Consider the following 14,244-nt stretch of genomic DNA (forward strand, 5'->3'; position numbering starts at 1 on the left):
TGGTATGCCCATCTCTCTCTCTCTCTCTCTCTCTCAAATAAATAAATAAATATTAAAACTTAAAAAAGAACAGTATATGTAGTACAGGGCAGGTAACTTAGCCCTCCACTTTTGACTAGCGGTAAGGCTTCCTTGTGCCTCAGTTTCCTTACAACAGGAACGCAACAGTGCCTGCCATTAAAGACTCTTGGGTGTATCAATGATAGGTAGGTTAATCATGCTATGGGCTGTGGACCCTGGAAATTCCTGGCCATGTTTCATTAGAGACACACAGACAGCTGGTCTGGTTCCCCTTGCTGGGTAAAAATATTCTTTACATTGTTCAAAACCTAATTCCCAACAGTAAGTACCATGGGAGCCACACATGGCTATGGGATGAGAGCTTCAAAGCAAATGGGGCAATGCTCAGTGGGTCCCAAATCTCAGAGTTCATTCCTGTGATCCGCCCCAGGGCCCATCTGACCACCACAATAGACACGCTTGGCGTCCAGTGCCGGTATACTGCCTGGCCTTGAGGTTCACTCAGTAGCCATCATCCTCGTCACCATCACAGCCGTAATCTGCAAAGCAGAGGGAGGACAATGGTGGAAGTCCAGGAACCCATCTGCTGCCCTCAGGGAGCTTTCCCCTAGCACAAGCCCCACTACCTCATTTCTCAGGGTCTGCCACCAACAGGACCATCATTTTGGTCTCATCCTTCCATATCTTTGGGGTTGATGGACTACTGCATGCCTGTATGGGGCCTTGACTCCTCCCTGGGCATTGTGAGCAGTGTGGCCAATCTTGTTTTTCACCACAAGGTCACAGGTCTGCTTCTGTTTGCTGGTGTAGGATTCCCCTTAGCTGCCCAGGCAGCCATCTTGACTCAAAAAACAAAAAAACAGAAGGTACCTTATCTTCCCAAGAGTGTTGGCCTCTTGGACCCTGGCTAGCTACCTTCTAGCATATTCAAGGGCCTCAAAATCAATATGGGCAATTTAAAGTGTAGAGGTTTGAATTTCTTTGCAGAGAGAAGTAAAGTTTGGAACCAACAGGATTGAGTTCAGGGATTTTCAGGAGAGGTGCCCATCCCCCACTTCTTATATTGGGCTCTACCTACCATTGCCACCCATCATCTGCAGGGCACTGACGCAGGGCTCCCCATCCTCCTCCTCAGCATCCTCCTCATCTGCATCCTCCTCAGGGTGGTATAACACAGGGCCACTCTCCACCAGAACTGCTGATGGCTTAGCAGGCTCAGCTCCCAGGGCAGGAGAGCTGGAGAGCAAGGCCTGGAAGGAAAAGGCCAGGCTCAGGGATGACAGCCAAACACACATTGCTGTCTTGACCCAAGTGAACTTCTGGGTCCCTCAGAATATTCCTGAACAAACCTCAGAGCCTATACCTGAGCTAGTCAGAGGGTCAGCCCACTACCTAGTGTCCACTGGCTCCTTCTGGTCTCCTGGGGCTCTGCAGCCCCACCAAGGTTGCCATCACCAGAGGGAGGCCCAGTGGTATGCACTCTGGCTGCTGCCCACATGTCTGGGTGACTAGCACCAGTCCACTGTGGAGAATGGCTTACTCTAAGCCCTTGAGCAGCAGGCAAAAACATGGCTGGTCCTTGCCACCAGCCTATTCCACTTCTGTGACCCAGGATCCCTCATATACTTAAGTTTCAGGATTCTTTGCTGGTACCAGGCTAGCATTGGAACAGCTGGTACCTAGGCCTCTACCCCAGCTGTGCAGGACAACATACCTCTCCGACAGCTGCCTTCTTAGCTGGTTGAGTAGATACCAAAGGCCTCAACCTGAAAGCGAAAACAATGAGCAGCCTGCTGATGGCCAATGACCAAGAGGACTAAGGCTCCGCCCTGCCCAGGAAAGCCCACAGTCTCACATCAGGAACCATCTGTGCATTCAAAAAGCACACTCCAAGGACATGCAACTCTCACTGCCTCTGCCACTACCTCATCATGCTGGGCAAAGAAGGTGGTCTCAGCACCCACTCAGGGTGTACTAGAAAGAAGTCAGTGGTCCCACCCATCTGGCAATTGTAGGTACAACTGTCTGGAAAGCTCCTCCTACAGTATGGCTGGCTTCATATACTCTCCTACTTGACTGGGTCCCCATCCACCCAAGAACATGTAGCATAGTCCTTCAAATCTCTCTTTTCTCACCATCACACTCCCTGCTTACCTCAGGCCTGATTGTTTCTCAGTTTTTTCCATGTACACCACCCCTGCTGCTGCCCCTAGAAAGTCAATCTAGCTGTGTCCATCCTGATATGTCCCCCATGTCTTGCACTAATCAATGCTTGCCATCTTTCCACTGTGGATGGGAGATAGGGGCACATGATACAGAAATGCAGAAGCTTGGTGGCGCACGCCTTTAATCCCAGCACTTGGGAGGCAAAGATAGAAGGATACCATGAGTTCGAGGCCACCCAAAGACTACATAGTGAATTCCAGGTCAGCCTGGGCTAGAGTGAGACACTACCTTGAAAAAACAAAAAACGAAGGAAGGGGAAGGAAGGAAGAAGGAAATGCAAAAGCCATAGCAGGTGCCTTCCTTCCTGGCCACATGATTGGGCACTCCAAGGCCAAGGCTCTAGACTTTCTTTTCTCCCACTTCTTGACAGATTTGTGGAGACCAAGGGCAGTGGCACATGTAAGATGCCTACTCAAGCCCCCTATGACTCCTTCCACTGGTCAAGCTACAGACCCTAGAGGAGGATGTGGAAAAGAAGATGGCCATGAGAAGGGGGGAGGTCAACACCCACAGCTGCCCATTCTGGCCTGATGGCCCAAAGTACCGCCTATGACTTCTATTAGCAGCAGCTCTGCACTAGGCCTGTCTTCTGCCTGCCACACATAAATGGACCTTTGGCACCTGTATCTAGGCCAAATCTTCTTAAAGGAAAGAAAGATAACCCACATCCAAGGAGGCAGGCACAGGCTGTCCAGACCAGGCTAAGTAAACACTGGGCATGGGTGGGAAGAAGGCTCAATTCCTTCTAGGGTACCATTGTGTGGAAGGTGAAGGCCTCAAACTACATACTATGCTATGACATGCTAAGTGATCCCTGAGAACACTGGGATCCCTGTAACAGACAGATAGCAGACTATCTGGGTACTCCCAGGTGTGAGCAAGATCTCTTCATGACCCACAGAGAAAAAGTCCTCACAGGAGGATCAACAAATGCCTAAAGAAGAACAAGTCTAGACTGGCATTACCTTAGTCCATAGCCTTAGGCCCAGAGCTGGTTCCCACCGGCCAGAGGTTCAAGGGATCTTACTGCTGCCTCCCTCATCTTTGACAATAAATGCCACAATGCATTTCCACAAACACTTCATAACCAAGGGTGAGGGCAGAACTCCAACCATGATACTTCCTGCTGGACTGCTGCAGGGCAGATGTGGGCTAAATGTGGAGGCTGAGTACCACACCTACTGAGCGTTCTAGGGCAACACTTTCCAGGAGAGGCTGAGTGCCACAACACTGTGTCAGGTGCAGGCTCACAGCTCTATGTACAAAACTGAGACCCCTGGAGTCCTATGGATTCTCTCCCAGATATGGTGGAACTGCCTAACCTGCCTACACTGGGTAGAGGGTGAAGTAGGTGGTTTTCCTCACCCTAAAGCCTTCATACCCCATGCAAAGTTATCAAACATTCATAAACTCTAATCCTAGCCACTTTGGACTTCTGCAGGCTCCCCATCTAACTGAGCAAATGGCCACAAGGGATGCCAGAATCACCCTACTGGGACAGGACTCTCCCAGCACTGACAATAGCCTGGGACTTAACTTCAGCTGAGACCTGTGAACGGTGGGAACCACTACCAGCCTGTCAAACCCCACTGTCCATTTAGAGTGAGGAGAGGGCTGCTGTGGACCACAAAGAGTAGTAGCAAGCATGCCCTCAGATGGCCAACGCTGGGGTTAAGAGGGATCAAACCCTGTCCTGACCCTACTTCAGCCCCACTTGACCTGCTGAGTGTGCAAGGGGGAGCTGCACAGTTCAAACCCACAATTCTCCACTTAGCAACCTCAAGGAGAGAGACCAACAGCCCACACAGAGGCTGAAAGGTCAGCAGAGAAAACCGTGTTACTCCAAGAAAGATCATGCCTGAAGTGGCCATGCCATACTCAGCACAGCCAAGACTGCAAGTAACAGGTAGTCCATCTGGGTCTCCAAATGGCCACAGGAAGAAGCCTTTAGAAGCAGCAGCAGGCTTGACATGTTCAGGGAATACAATGGACAGTGGGAGGTTAGGCACTTTTTTATCCATAGAAGGAGCTAGAAGTCACCACAGAAAGATACAGTGGAGCCACAGCTCTATCTGGGCCTGAGACTGCAGGAGACTATGTATGATAACTGTGCCCTTAAGGGTTGGAGGTTGTAAGATCACCCTCCATCAAGCAAGGCAGTCAGAATGCCATTCAGGAAAGGCCTGACCTAAACATCTCAGCTCATAGAACACACCAATACGCCAACATAAAACACTCTCCCACGGGTCTGGCTGGAACAATACCAGGCTGTGCAAACTGAGCAACCAACAGCTTGGGAACACAGTGTGTACTAACAGGAGGCTGCCAGGACCAAACAGGCCCTGGGCCAGCCAGCCAATGGCAACATGGGTTTCTCAGAGACAGTACTTGTCCAAAGCACACACTCAGCAATACCTGGGTAGCTCTCACATTATTCCAAAGTAAGTTCCAGATTTATGGTATTAAAAAATTGAAATGAAATAAAATTGAGCTGGGCAGGGTGGTATACACCTTTACGCCCAGCTTTTGGGAGGTAGAGGTAGAACGGCTGCTGTGAGTTCAAGGCCACCCTAAGACTACAGAGTGAATTCTAGGTCAGATTGGGCTATGGCGAGATAGACAGTACCTCGGTTAAGTCAAAATCATAAAATATTAGGAGCCTAGCATTACGGTTACATGTCTGTAATTCTAGCACTTAGGAGGCTAAGGCAGGATGATCAAGAATATAAAGCTTGTCTGGGCTATAAACAATACCCGATCTCAAAACACAGACTGACAAAGATCCAAAATACATCTAGATAGATTTCCTCATAATTTAGACACAGGCCTTACTGAACATGACACCAATTACCAGAAGCTGTAATGGCCACCAGTTTGGTATTGCTTTCTTTCTGTGTTCATCTCTCTCTTTTATACACATGGTTTCATTATGTAGCACTATTTAGCCTGAAACAGGCCATCCTCCTGCCTCTGCTGCCCTAATGCTGGGATTACAGGCATGTGCCACCATACCTATTTTGGTTTGATTTTTTTTTTCTTTTTTTTTTTTTTTTTTGGAGACAGGGTCTCATTACATATCTCTGGCTGGCCTTGAACTAGCCATCCTCTTGACTCAGCCTCCTGAATGATGTGGTTTGATACTGTTTTAAGAAACAAAAACCCTTAGCCGGGCGTAGTGGTGCACGCCTTTAATCCCAGCACTTGGGAGGCAGAGGTAGGAGGATTGCTGTGAGTTCGAGGCCACCCTGAGACAACAGTGTGAATTCCAGATCAGCCTGCGCTAGAATGAGACTCCACCTCAAAAAACAAAACAAAACAAAACAACCCCACCAACAACAGAAAGGGAAGCAACATAATGAGGACTCAGAAAAGGATGTTTGCTACCACTTAAAGAGAAAAACACTTCTAGATACCTTTCCTTCTTGAATAAGCCGTAATTAATTCATGCACAGAGACCAAGCAGGTAGTACCCTTAGGGAGGTTTAGTGTTGACAGGTGCTACCCAAACTGGGTACTTAACCATCTCCATGGCCAGGGCAATGTATTGGCCAACATCCTGATTTCCTCAGGAGAGCTGACAACCCCCACCTAAGAGTAGGCCATAGTACAGAGGGGCCACATGCAGCTGAGCCACATCCAAGATGGCCCCTTGTCCAGCTACATAACAACACTGACCTAGCAAGCTGAGGGCAGCCCTCTCGTCCTCGACTGCTTCCCTGCACCCACCAAAAGTGTCAATGGCTGCTGCATACATCTCCCTCTTGGCAGAGACAGTAACCTTAGGACCACAGAAGGGATATGTATATAGTCAGGGTTGGGGATCTGGTTCACCCCACTGAGTATCCTCCAGTCATCTTCTAGGGATATATGACAGAAGCCCCTCACCTCAGGGCCCCACAAGCTTGAGGACTCAGGACACACCCACACCTGGAGAGGGCCTGTCAGTACTGAGCATGCAATGGAACTGGGTGGTTCCTGAGACCCCACTTGACCCACAATAGCCCAGACCTATGACCTGGTCCTCAGCTGGCCCCCAACTGACACCTGGCTTGAGGGCAAGACAGTACCTCTTCCCTATGCTGGCCCCAGAGTCAGCGCTGTTCCTACTGGCTGCTCTTTTCCTCCGTGACAGCTTCTTGGTACTACTCCGCTCTGTGGGTTGTATGTCCTCCCTGGGTGGGCTGCTCCCACCCTTGCTGTTGAGGTCCCGGAGCACACTATAGTTGATCTTGCTGGAGATTTTCTTCTGCTCCAGCATCTTCTCAATGGCCTCCCCAGCTGTGCTGGCAAAGATAGGCTCCTTACGTTTGCAAGACTTCTTGGGCTGATGGAAACAAAAGTGATACCTTTTGTTACATGATAGGCTGACCTCTGGTGTTTCCTCTTGAGCCTTGGCCATGGCTCATCTGGAGGATCTCTGTAAGAAGAGCAGGCTCCACCACCTCAGGACACCCTGGCAAATGAGCTAAGAGGTGCCCAGTGAGGCACCTCCTACCTCATTTATTGCACAACCACCACCCCAGAATGGGTCTATTTGTGGAGAGAAAAGGACATGGAACATTCTTCCTGCTGGCATGTAATTCTGGACCCAAGTTCCCCAGTCCAAGTCCCTGAGAGCAGTGCATTCCACCTTCTCTCCTGGCCTCCACTCTGGGTCCCTAGTAGTACCACCTTGCTGGCAGGAGTGCAGCTCATGTCCTCCTCTGACTTGGCCCCTCAGAGGTTCGATCCCTTCCAAAGGTACCACGTGGAGGCTGAATCCTTAAAAGGAGTGGCTGAAGCAAGTCACCAAGATAACCAGCAGGACAGGAAGCGCATCACTTTCAGACTTGCCCATCATCAAAGCAAACAGGCACAGAGATGGACTCCCTTGTGTCCTCAACAAGAAAGTCCAGAAACCTCTGCGCCCAGTTCTGCCTTAGCACTTGGGCTGAGTACCTCACCCCAAAGCTGGCTGGCATGCCCATCTGTGGTGGTGTATGTAGCCAAAATGGTAGCAAGTGATGTGGGTTCCATGGCTCCCACTGCCTGTTCCATGCCTGGACTACTGTGGTCACAGGAAAAAAGTGTTGCACAAATATTTTCCTCCTGTCAACCAATGCCTCTTAGTAGCAGTGAGGTCTAGGCTGTCAGAGGGCCCACCTTGTGCTCCTTGTAGATGCCAAGCTCCTTCTCCTTGGCTATTCTGGCTTCTTTCTCTAGAAGTTGAACAAAGCAGGCGTCAGCAAGAGCCACAGCCCAGAGCCTGGGCAAATGGAGACAGGTGCTCACCCCTCTGCTCCCGCAAGTACTCGGCATTCTCCCGCATCCACAGTTCAGCTTTCACTCGGGCTTCTGACTCATTCAGAATATACTGCAGGAAACACAGTGAGGTGGCTTCAGTGCTGAGCTTGTGTTCTAAAGAAATCCCAAGATCTCTGACATGCAGCTTCCTGTTTGTATGCTTAAATCACTAAAAGAGAGCAATATGGCAGACCTCTCTTCAGTGGAAACCTATCATTTCTCTGTCTTTTTCAGCCCTTACCTGTTTCAGCATCCAGGGTCCCAGAGCCCATTGGGCAGCTCTGTGCACACCCACCTAGAGTGCAGTGCACAGGTCCCATGAGGTGACTGAGCTGAGGCTGTGACTACACAGCCAATTTAGAAACAGGCTGTCTCAGAAATCATGTGGCAGCAAAGTCAGGAGAAAAAGATGACTAAGATAAACTGCAAGGTATTGGGGTGCAGCCTGGGCTTCTGGGATTTGAGAACTGGAAGTGCACAACACCACAACTTATTTGTGATGCAATGGCAGTCAGGGCCAGGTGCAGAGCTTATGGCTCTCCCAACAAAGATCTGGCTGGGTCAGCTCAGGCTTCCAGCAGGAAGGGCACGTGGTGGCTGAAGCTGACTTGGAATGGAGTTGGGAAGAAGGAATCTGGGGGAGAGGGGGATTGGGTCATGAGTCCTGCCTGAGACCACCCTCCTGCCAGGGAATGCCCTGGAGAGGCCACAAGGCCTACAGAGGCCAAAGGGAGCAACAGGCCCTGGAGATGGAAGGCAGCCCCACCCTGGCCTCCACAGGATTCCACTACCCTGGGATCAAGGGGAACCAATTAAAGGCTCACTCTGTCAATTTCCAAGTCGTCAATGCCGCTGAGGTCCAACTCTCCATCTCCTGAGGTGTCTTCTAGAGAAAAGTGCCATGTCAGTGACCGAGGCAGCCCAGTCAGGAGTGCAGCCAACACCACCAGGGTGCTTGGGACTCAGGGCTGGGCCCAGGGGACTACAAGAGCCTCCTCTGGCATGGCCCTCATCACATGTCTTCCCTATCTCTTTGAATGCCACACAGGATGGTGCTTACACCTGAATGCTAAGTGAGATAGCCGGACACCAGACTGAAGCTGCAAAGGAAAGCCCAACATACTCGTGCTGTGGAGATAAGAAATAAACTTCAGATGGGGAGCCAGGCTCTCCAGCCCTGACAGGGAGCATGTGGCCCAGAGCAAGGACTAGGCAAGAGGCTGTTTGGGGGCCTGGTGGTGGGTCCAAGGAGAGTCCAGGCTCTGAGAGTCTTCCACCACTCTCTTATAGGTCTTACAGTGCCCCCTTCACTCAATGCCCAACATGAGGTATATCAACTGTTCACAGAGCCAAGTCATTGGGCCTTGGGGTAACTCATCAGTGTCAGATCACTTTCTAAGGCTCTTGGAAGTTTGCTCCATACACAGGAATCCCTGTGCTGAGGGTGCCAAGGGCCTTTGCACATGCTCTCTGCCCAGTGCTCTCTTACAAGTAGACACAACTGTCCTTCTGGACGCCTGGCCCAAGTGAAAAGCATCTGTTCAGTGACTGAGTGGCCTTCCCTTCAGAGGCTCTACCCCTCACAGAGGGCTCAACCCCCCCCCCCGCCCCCAGAGACCCTTCTCCTACAGATGTCCCTCCTCCCTACAGTTAGTGGCGGGCTTGATTACAGGGATAAGACCAGCTGCTATTCCAACATCCCAGCACTAGGGTGGGAAGCAGTAAGGATCATGCACCATGGGTTGACAGGGGTCATGAATGTCCCTTGCCCAGTGGGCCTTGCCACTGCTCATGTTCAAGCTCAGCAGGCCACATGCTGACAGTGGAGATACACCTCAATCCAGGCTTTCCCACGTCAGCAAACAGAAGAAACAGAAGTGACCTGGTCCCTGCAACCTCTCAGTCATGTGGCAGCCAGTTGCGCAAGCTCAGGGACCCAGGCCACAAGCTTGCCAACCAGGATGGCTGGGCTGGAGAAAGCCTGTGACAGTAACAGGTATTAGCATACTCCCAACACATTATCCAGGGACATCTGGCTCTTCTCCCAGCCATGTGTAGCAGACCTGACCCTAGCCCACCCTTCTGGAACACAGCTCTACTCAGAAACCATGCTACTCCCACAAGGACCATACAGGTGGAAACCTCTCTCTTCCCAGACACTCACTGGGGTCCCCACTTGCGGAGGAGATGCACTCGCGGATAGAATCGGAGATGCCCAGACTGGCCGCTGTGGGTAGGGGGCCCAGCAGGGACTCCAGGGCCAGCGGTCTGCCACCACCATCAGGGCCTTCTGCTGCTTCTGAGCCACCGCTGTCCCCCAGGAGCTCCCGGTAAAAGTCCTTGTTCATGTGGCTGGCAGCAGCCTCTAGCTCCTCATCCTCAGCGTCCTCCTCACCAAACGGGCTGGATGTGGCGTCCTCAATGGAGCCTAGGGACACACGATTCGCACACCACCTGTCAACCAGGCAGAAAGCCAGAAAGAGCCCACTTTTGTAACAGGAACACTTTGCAAAGCAGAAAAACAAGTGAGAATACAAAACCCACCAAAAAAGTGTATAGTTTTCTACAGTAGACAAAGCACAGTAGTCAGCAAACTTTGCTGGACACCCACATGCAAGGGCACCTGACTTACTCCTCATTCTTTGGGCAAAAATCAAGCCTAAGTATGACAGCTGAGAACACAAGAATGTTAGGGAATCTTCAATATGACACTAAATCAGAACCAACAAAACACTGACAAAATGGATTTTGAAAGAATGATGAACATTTTTGAAAGAATTACAGACGTCTGTCTGTAAAAGACACTGTAAAGATGAAGACTAGCCATAGATTCCTTACAGACCACCTATCTGACAGAATGATGCCTATAGCATATAAAATACTCACAAGCTCTACAGTAAACAAGAACCCAAATAAAAAATAGAAAGGACCTACCAGACCAGCCAAGAAGACACCTGGAGAGCCGAGCGACAAGGGAAGACCATGGCCATGGTGGGCACCAGACAGCCGCAGCAATGCCCTCATCACAGAAAAGGATAGGAGCTGGCCTCATGCATACTACTGGTAGGAGGGCATCAGGGTTACCGCTATGCAGACTGCAAACACTGCCTTCCATAAACCAGCAGTTCTATTCCATGCCCAAGACAAAGGAAATAAATATCCGCAGAAAGTTTGAACACAAGTTTATGTGGAACTTTCCAAAATGGAAAGAAATCCAAGTGCCATTCAACAGATACATTCATGGCCTTCTAAATCACAATAAAAAGAACACTTACTAATGGGTAAAATGAAAACAGTCAAGCTGAGAGGAGGGGAAAAAAAGCCAAAGGAAAGACAAGGGTATGTACTATGCAAATAAAAGACTTCTGTGTAAAAGTTTAGAAAATACCATTAATTTAGTAATGAAAAGCAGCCAGTGGTGGCCTGGAGCAGGGCATGAGGACCCTGTAGCAGTGACATATTTGGGTGTCAGTGGCTGGCTTTATACCATATTAATTATGTCCACAGTCATAATTCAAAACTCAAAGATACTTTTAACCATGTGTAACTTTTGGTACGTGCATCATACCTCCTGACATGTAAGGAATACCACTTCACCTAAAAGATACATCTGGAAGTGAGTTTCTGTTTCAGCAACTCTCTAAGCACTCCTAAAGAGCCAGCACAGCACTGTGTGTCACAGGGGCTTCCCTGAGGAGAGCAAGAAGATCACTTAAACTGAACATCCAGGGGTTCAGCCTATGTCTGGCAAGAACCACTCTTCCCGCAAAACCTGCAAGGGGTACTACAGGCCCGAGAAGTTCCTCTAGAGTCCACTCTGCAGCAGCCCCTACCTCTAACCTATATTCCTGGGCCCTGTGTGGCTCCCACTGCCCCAAGTAAAAAGCATAGTCTGCCTCTAGTATGCTGAGCCTGAACCAAGAAACCTGCCTGTGGTCGGCTGTTATCCCACTAAGCCCCAAAAACTGAATTGGTAGAGAATATACTTGCTTTGTCATAGTCAGGATGGATATAAACAGAAGTCCAATAAACAGAGGAATACTAAAAAAAAAAATCAAGAAAAAAGTTGGGCATGGTGGCTCAGGCCTTTAATCCCAGCACTCAGAAAGCAGAGGTTGGAGGGTTGCTGTGAGTTTGAGGCCACTGTGAGACTACCCAGGTTCAATTCCCCAGTAACCACATGAAGCCAGATATATAAAGTAGTGCATGCATCTGGAGTTTGTCTGCGGTGGCTAGAGGCCCTGGCATGCACATTGTCATTCTCTATGTGTTTCTCTTCTATTTCTCTTTCCGCTAACAAATAAATAAATATTTTTTTAAAAGAAGACTTTGTAAACTAATAAAGGAGCAAAAAGAAAATGACAGCTAGAAAAATCAAAGCTATCATAAACTACAAATGCAATCAACTCTGCAAATGAATAGGATCGAAGCCCTGAAGGGGGCACAGACGGCAATCACTGAGACTAGGCGGCACCTTTCCAGAATGCCTGTGGGTGGAGTCATCAAGTTACTGGATCACATTCATCCGTCATGGGAACTCCTGTAGTCTCCACAGACCCTGAAACCTCTAAAACTGTTACTTGAGCTTAAGAACATTCAATGACAATGTATGGATAAGACATTTTCTTGCCCAAAACATACACCTTGGACCATGAAAGCTAGGATGAAGACATGCCTGCTGGTATCTCCAAAATTCAACAAGGTACAGCAGGGCCAGACAGTGAACCAGACTCAAAAAAGAAGTTCAGGATGTAAGAACTGTGTAAAGCAATGGCAGAATCATCATGTGTAGAAGACATAACCAATTACTGGGAAAACTGAATGATAAAATGACCGAAAACTACTAAAAGTGACAAGAGTTCCTACTACACAGGGTGGTCCTCACTCCTCACAAAGAAACCAGAACTTCCTCAGAGGAGGAAGAAAGACACTACTCACACAACAGCCACAAGGAAGGCAGTTAGTACAAGGAGCCACCTGAAGGGTGAAGGGAAGCCAGAGCAAGACAAGCAGCTTTCTCCAAGCTGATGGGCAAGGAAGAGGGTGGGTCGGGGAGAGGCAGCAAGGGAGTCCCCAAGTTCCTATGGAACATCACTGTGTATCTGCAAAACCTACAGGGAGGAATGAGATATGTGCTTTTCCTTCCTTACTCCACATGCCTGGCATAGCAGCATAGGTACTAGCACATGATGCCAGCCAGACAGGCAATGAGCATTGCTAGTGGAGAGGCCCTGGCCACTGATGGTACAGGAAGCACCCCAAACCTCAAATATGTAGAGGAGGTGGGCATCTCAGGAATGGAGAATGCGAGTACCTCATAGCATGCTCACTGCAGCAAAACCCAGGGCCAAGGAAGGAAGGAGGCACTTGTGCCTTCTTCTGCACAGGCCAGAAGAGCACTGTCTAACAACGGAAAAACCTGAAGCAGCTCTGAAAGGTCCCAATCTGGGACACAGGGGACACACAGCAAAAGGGCACATGACCTACACCACAGCTAATATTTGTAGTCATGCCTGCTCATAGCCCACACATTCACAGCCCACACACTCATGGCCCACACTCACGGCCCACACACTCACGGCCCACACACTCATGGCCCACACACTCATGGCCCTGCATGCAGTCCGAGTGGCCAGCAGGTTCCCAGTGCCATACATGCAGGGCTGAGGCTCTCCTGCAGCCAGTAGCTAGGAGGGCAGGTGGTGAGGGGTGTCCCAGGAGCAACTAGCTGCTCAGTTCAGTGCTTTAAACCAAGAGTTTATTAACAGCCTGGGGTGGTACCAAGGATCAGCAAGTAGGGGAGACCTCAGGGGTGCTGGCCTAGAGCCCTCAAGTCCCATCAAGGCAAAAAGGACTCACCATCCTTCGACAGGTTGGCGAGGGCACCCTTTGCCTTTGGCCGGCTATTTTCTAGCTCAATCTCAATGGCATCCTGGTAACTGGATATCTCACCTAAGTAACAAGTTAAAGTAAGAGGTAAGCACAAATCCATTCTTCTAACATAACGGCAGCATGTGTGTGAGAATACTTACCTTCAACTTCTTCGAGCTTCTTTGACAGAACCTGTTCCAGCTGAAAGATAAGGGGACATTAGTGAGGAGTCAAATGCCTAGTGTCTCACTGTTGGCCAGGTTGTGAGATGTGTGGGTCAGAGGACAAAGGTCAGCTCAGGGTGGAGTTGCAGGCCTGGCCCTCCTAAATAACACCTATGTGGCCCTGGACAGAAGCAATTCTTGCCCAAAATCCAGAACTTAGGTCTTCTTACCCAAATCAATCTGACAAGACAAGGCCAGGTCTTTTCCGCCCTGCAGACAGCACTCCTTGCTCTGCCCTAGGCTCAGCTGAAACCCACCTCTGGTCCCTCTGGCCTCTCCTGTTGAGTGCTGTCCTGTCATGTGAGAGCACAGCTATAGGCCCAGTGTTGATGACAGGAGGCCCTACTGCAGCAGTGGCTGCCTTGAGCGCAAACAGGCTGCTGACTCTCAAACTTCTGTGGTATTCTAAAGCACACACTTAGTATGAAATCCACTAGCTTTGTGGAACAAACACAAAGACCTGAAGCATGACTTTGGAAACAGGCTTAGTGGGCCAGAAATGGGAGGATGGCTGCAAGCCCCCATGTGGACAGAGCTGAGAGCTCCACACACAGCACTTTTCCAAGAACCTTATTCTCAAGGCCTGAGGAAGACCAAGTCAGCAACCTGTAGAGTTCAA

At 49.7% G+C, this 14,244-nt stretch overlaps 1 protein-coding gene across 2 annotated transcripts in view; it reads right to left on the minus strand.

Annotated features, from left to right (window-relative positions):
• Window positions 1–282: 282 nt before the first annotated feature.
• The window catches only part of Brf1 (BRF1 RNA polymerase III transcription initiation factor subunit), a 79,636-nt gene continuing 65,674 nt past the window's right edge, over window positions 283–14,244 (minus strand). For both annotated transcript variants that reach the window (XM_004665654.2, XM_004665655.2), the window contains exons 9-18: window positions 13,563–13,602; window positions 13,390–13,482; window positions 9,695–9,958; window positions 8,355–8,416; window positions 7,519–7,600; window positions 7,390–7,445; window positions 6,315–6,571; window positions 1,736–1,787; window positions 1,100–1,271; window positions 283–560 (exon numbers count right to left, since the gene is read on the minus strand). In XM_004665654.2, coding sequence (XP_004665711.1) covers window positions 523–560; window positions 1,100–1,271; window positions 1,736–1,787; window positions 6,315–6,571; window positions 7,390–7,445; window positions 7,519–7,600; window positions 8,355–8,416; window positions 9,695–9,958; window positions 13,390–13,482; window positions 13,563–13,602 — 1,116 coding nt within the window. In that variant the 3' untranslated portion in view covers window positions 283–522. The remainder of the gene's footprint in view (window positions 561–1,099; window positions 1,272–1,735; window positions 1,788–6,314; window positions 6,572–7,389; window positions 7,446–7,518; window positions 7,601–8,354; window positions 8,417–9,694; window positions 9,959–13,389; window positions 13,483–13,562; window positions 13,603–14,244) is intronic.

The sequence above is a fragment of the Jaculus jaculus genome, chromosome 7 (assembly GCF_020740685.1).
Source record: "Jaculus jaculus isolate mJacJac1 chromosome 7, mJacJac1.mat.Y.cur, whole genome shotgun sequence".
In the NCBI taxonomy this organism is placed as follows: domain Eukaryota; kingdom Metazoa; phylum Chordata; class Mammalia; order Rodentia; family Dipodidae; genus Jaculus; species Jaculus jaculus.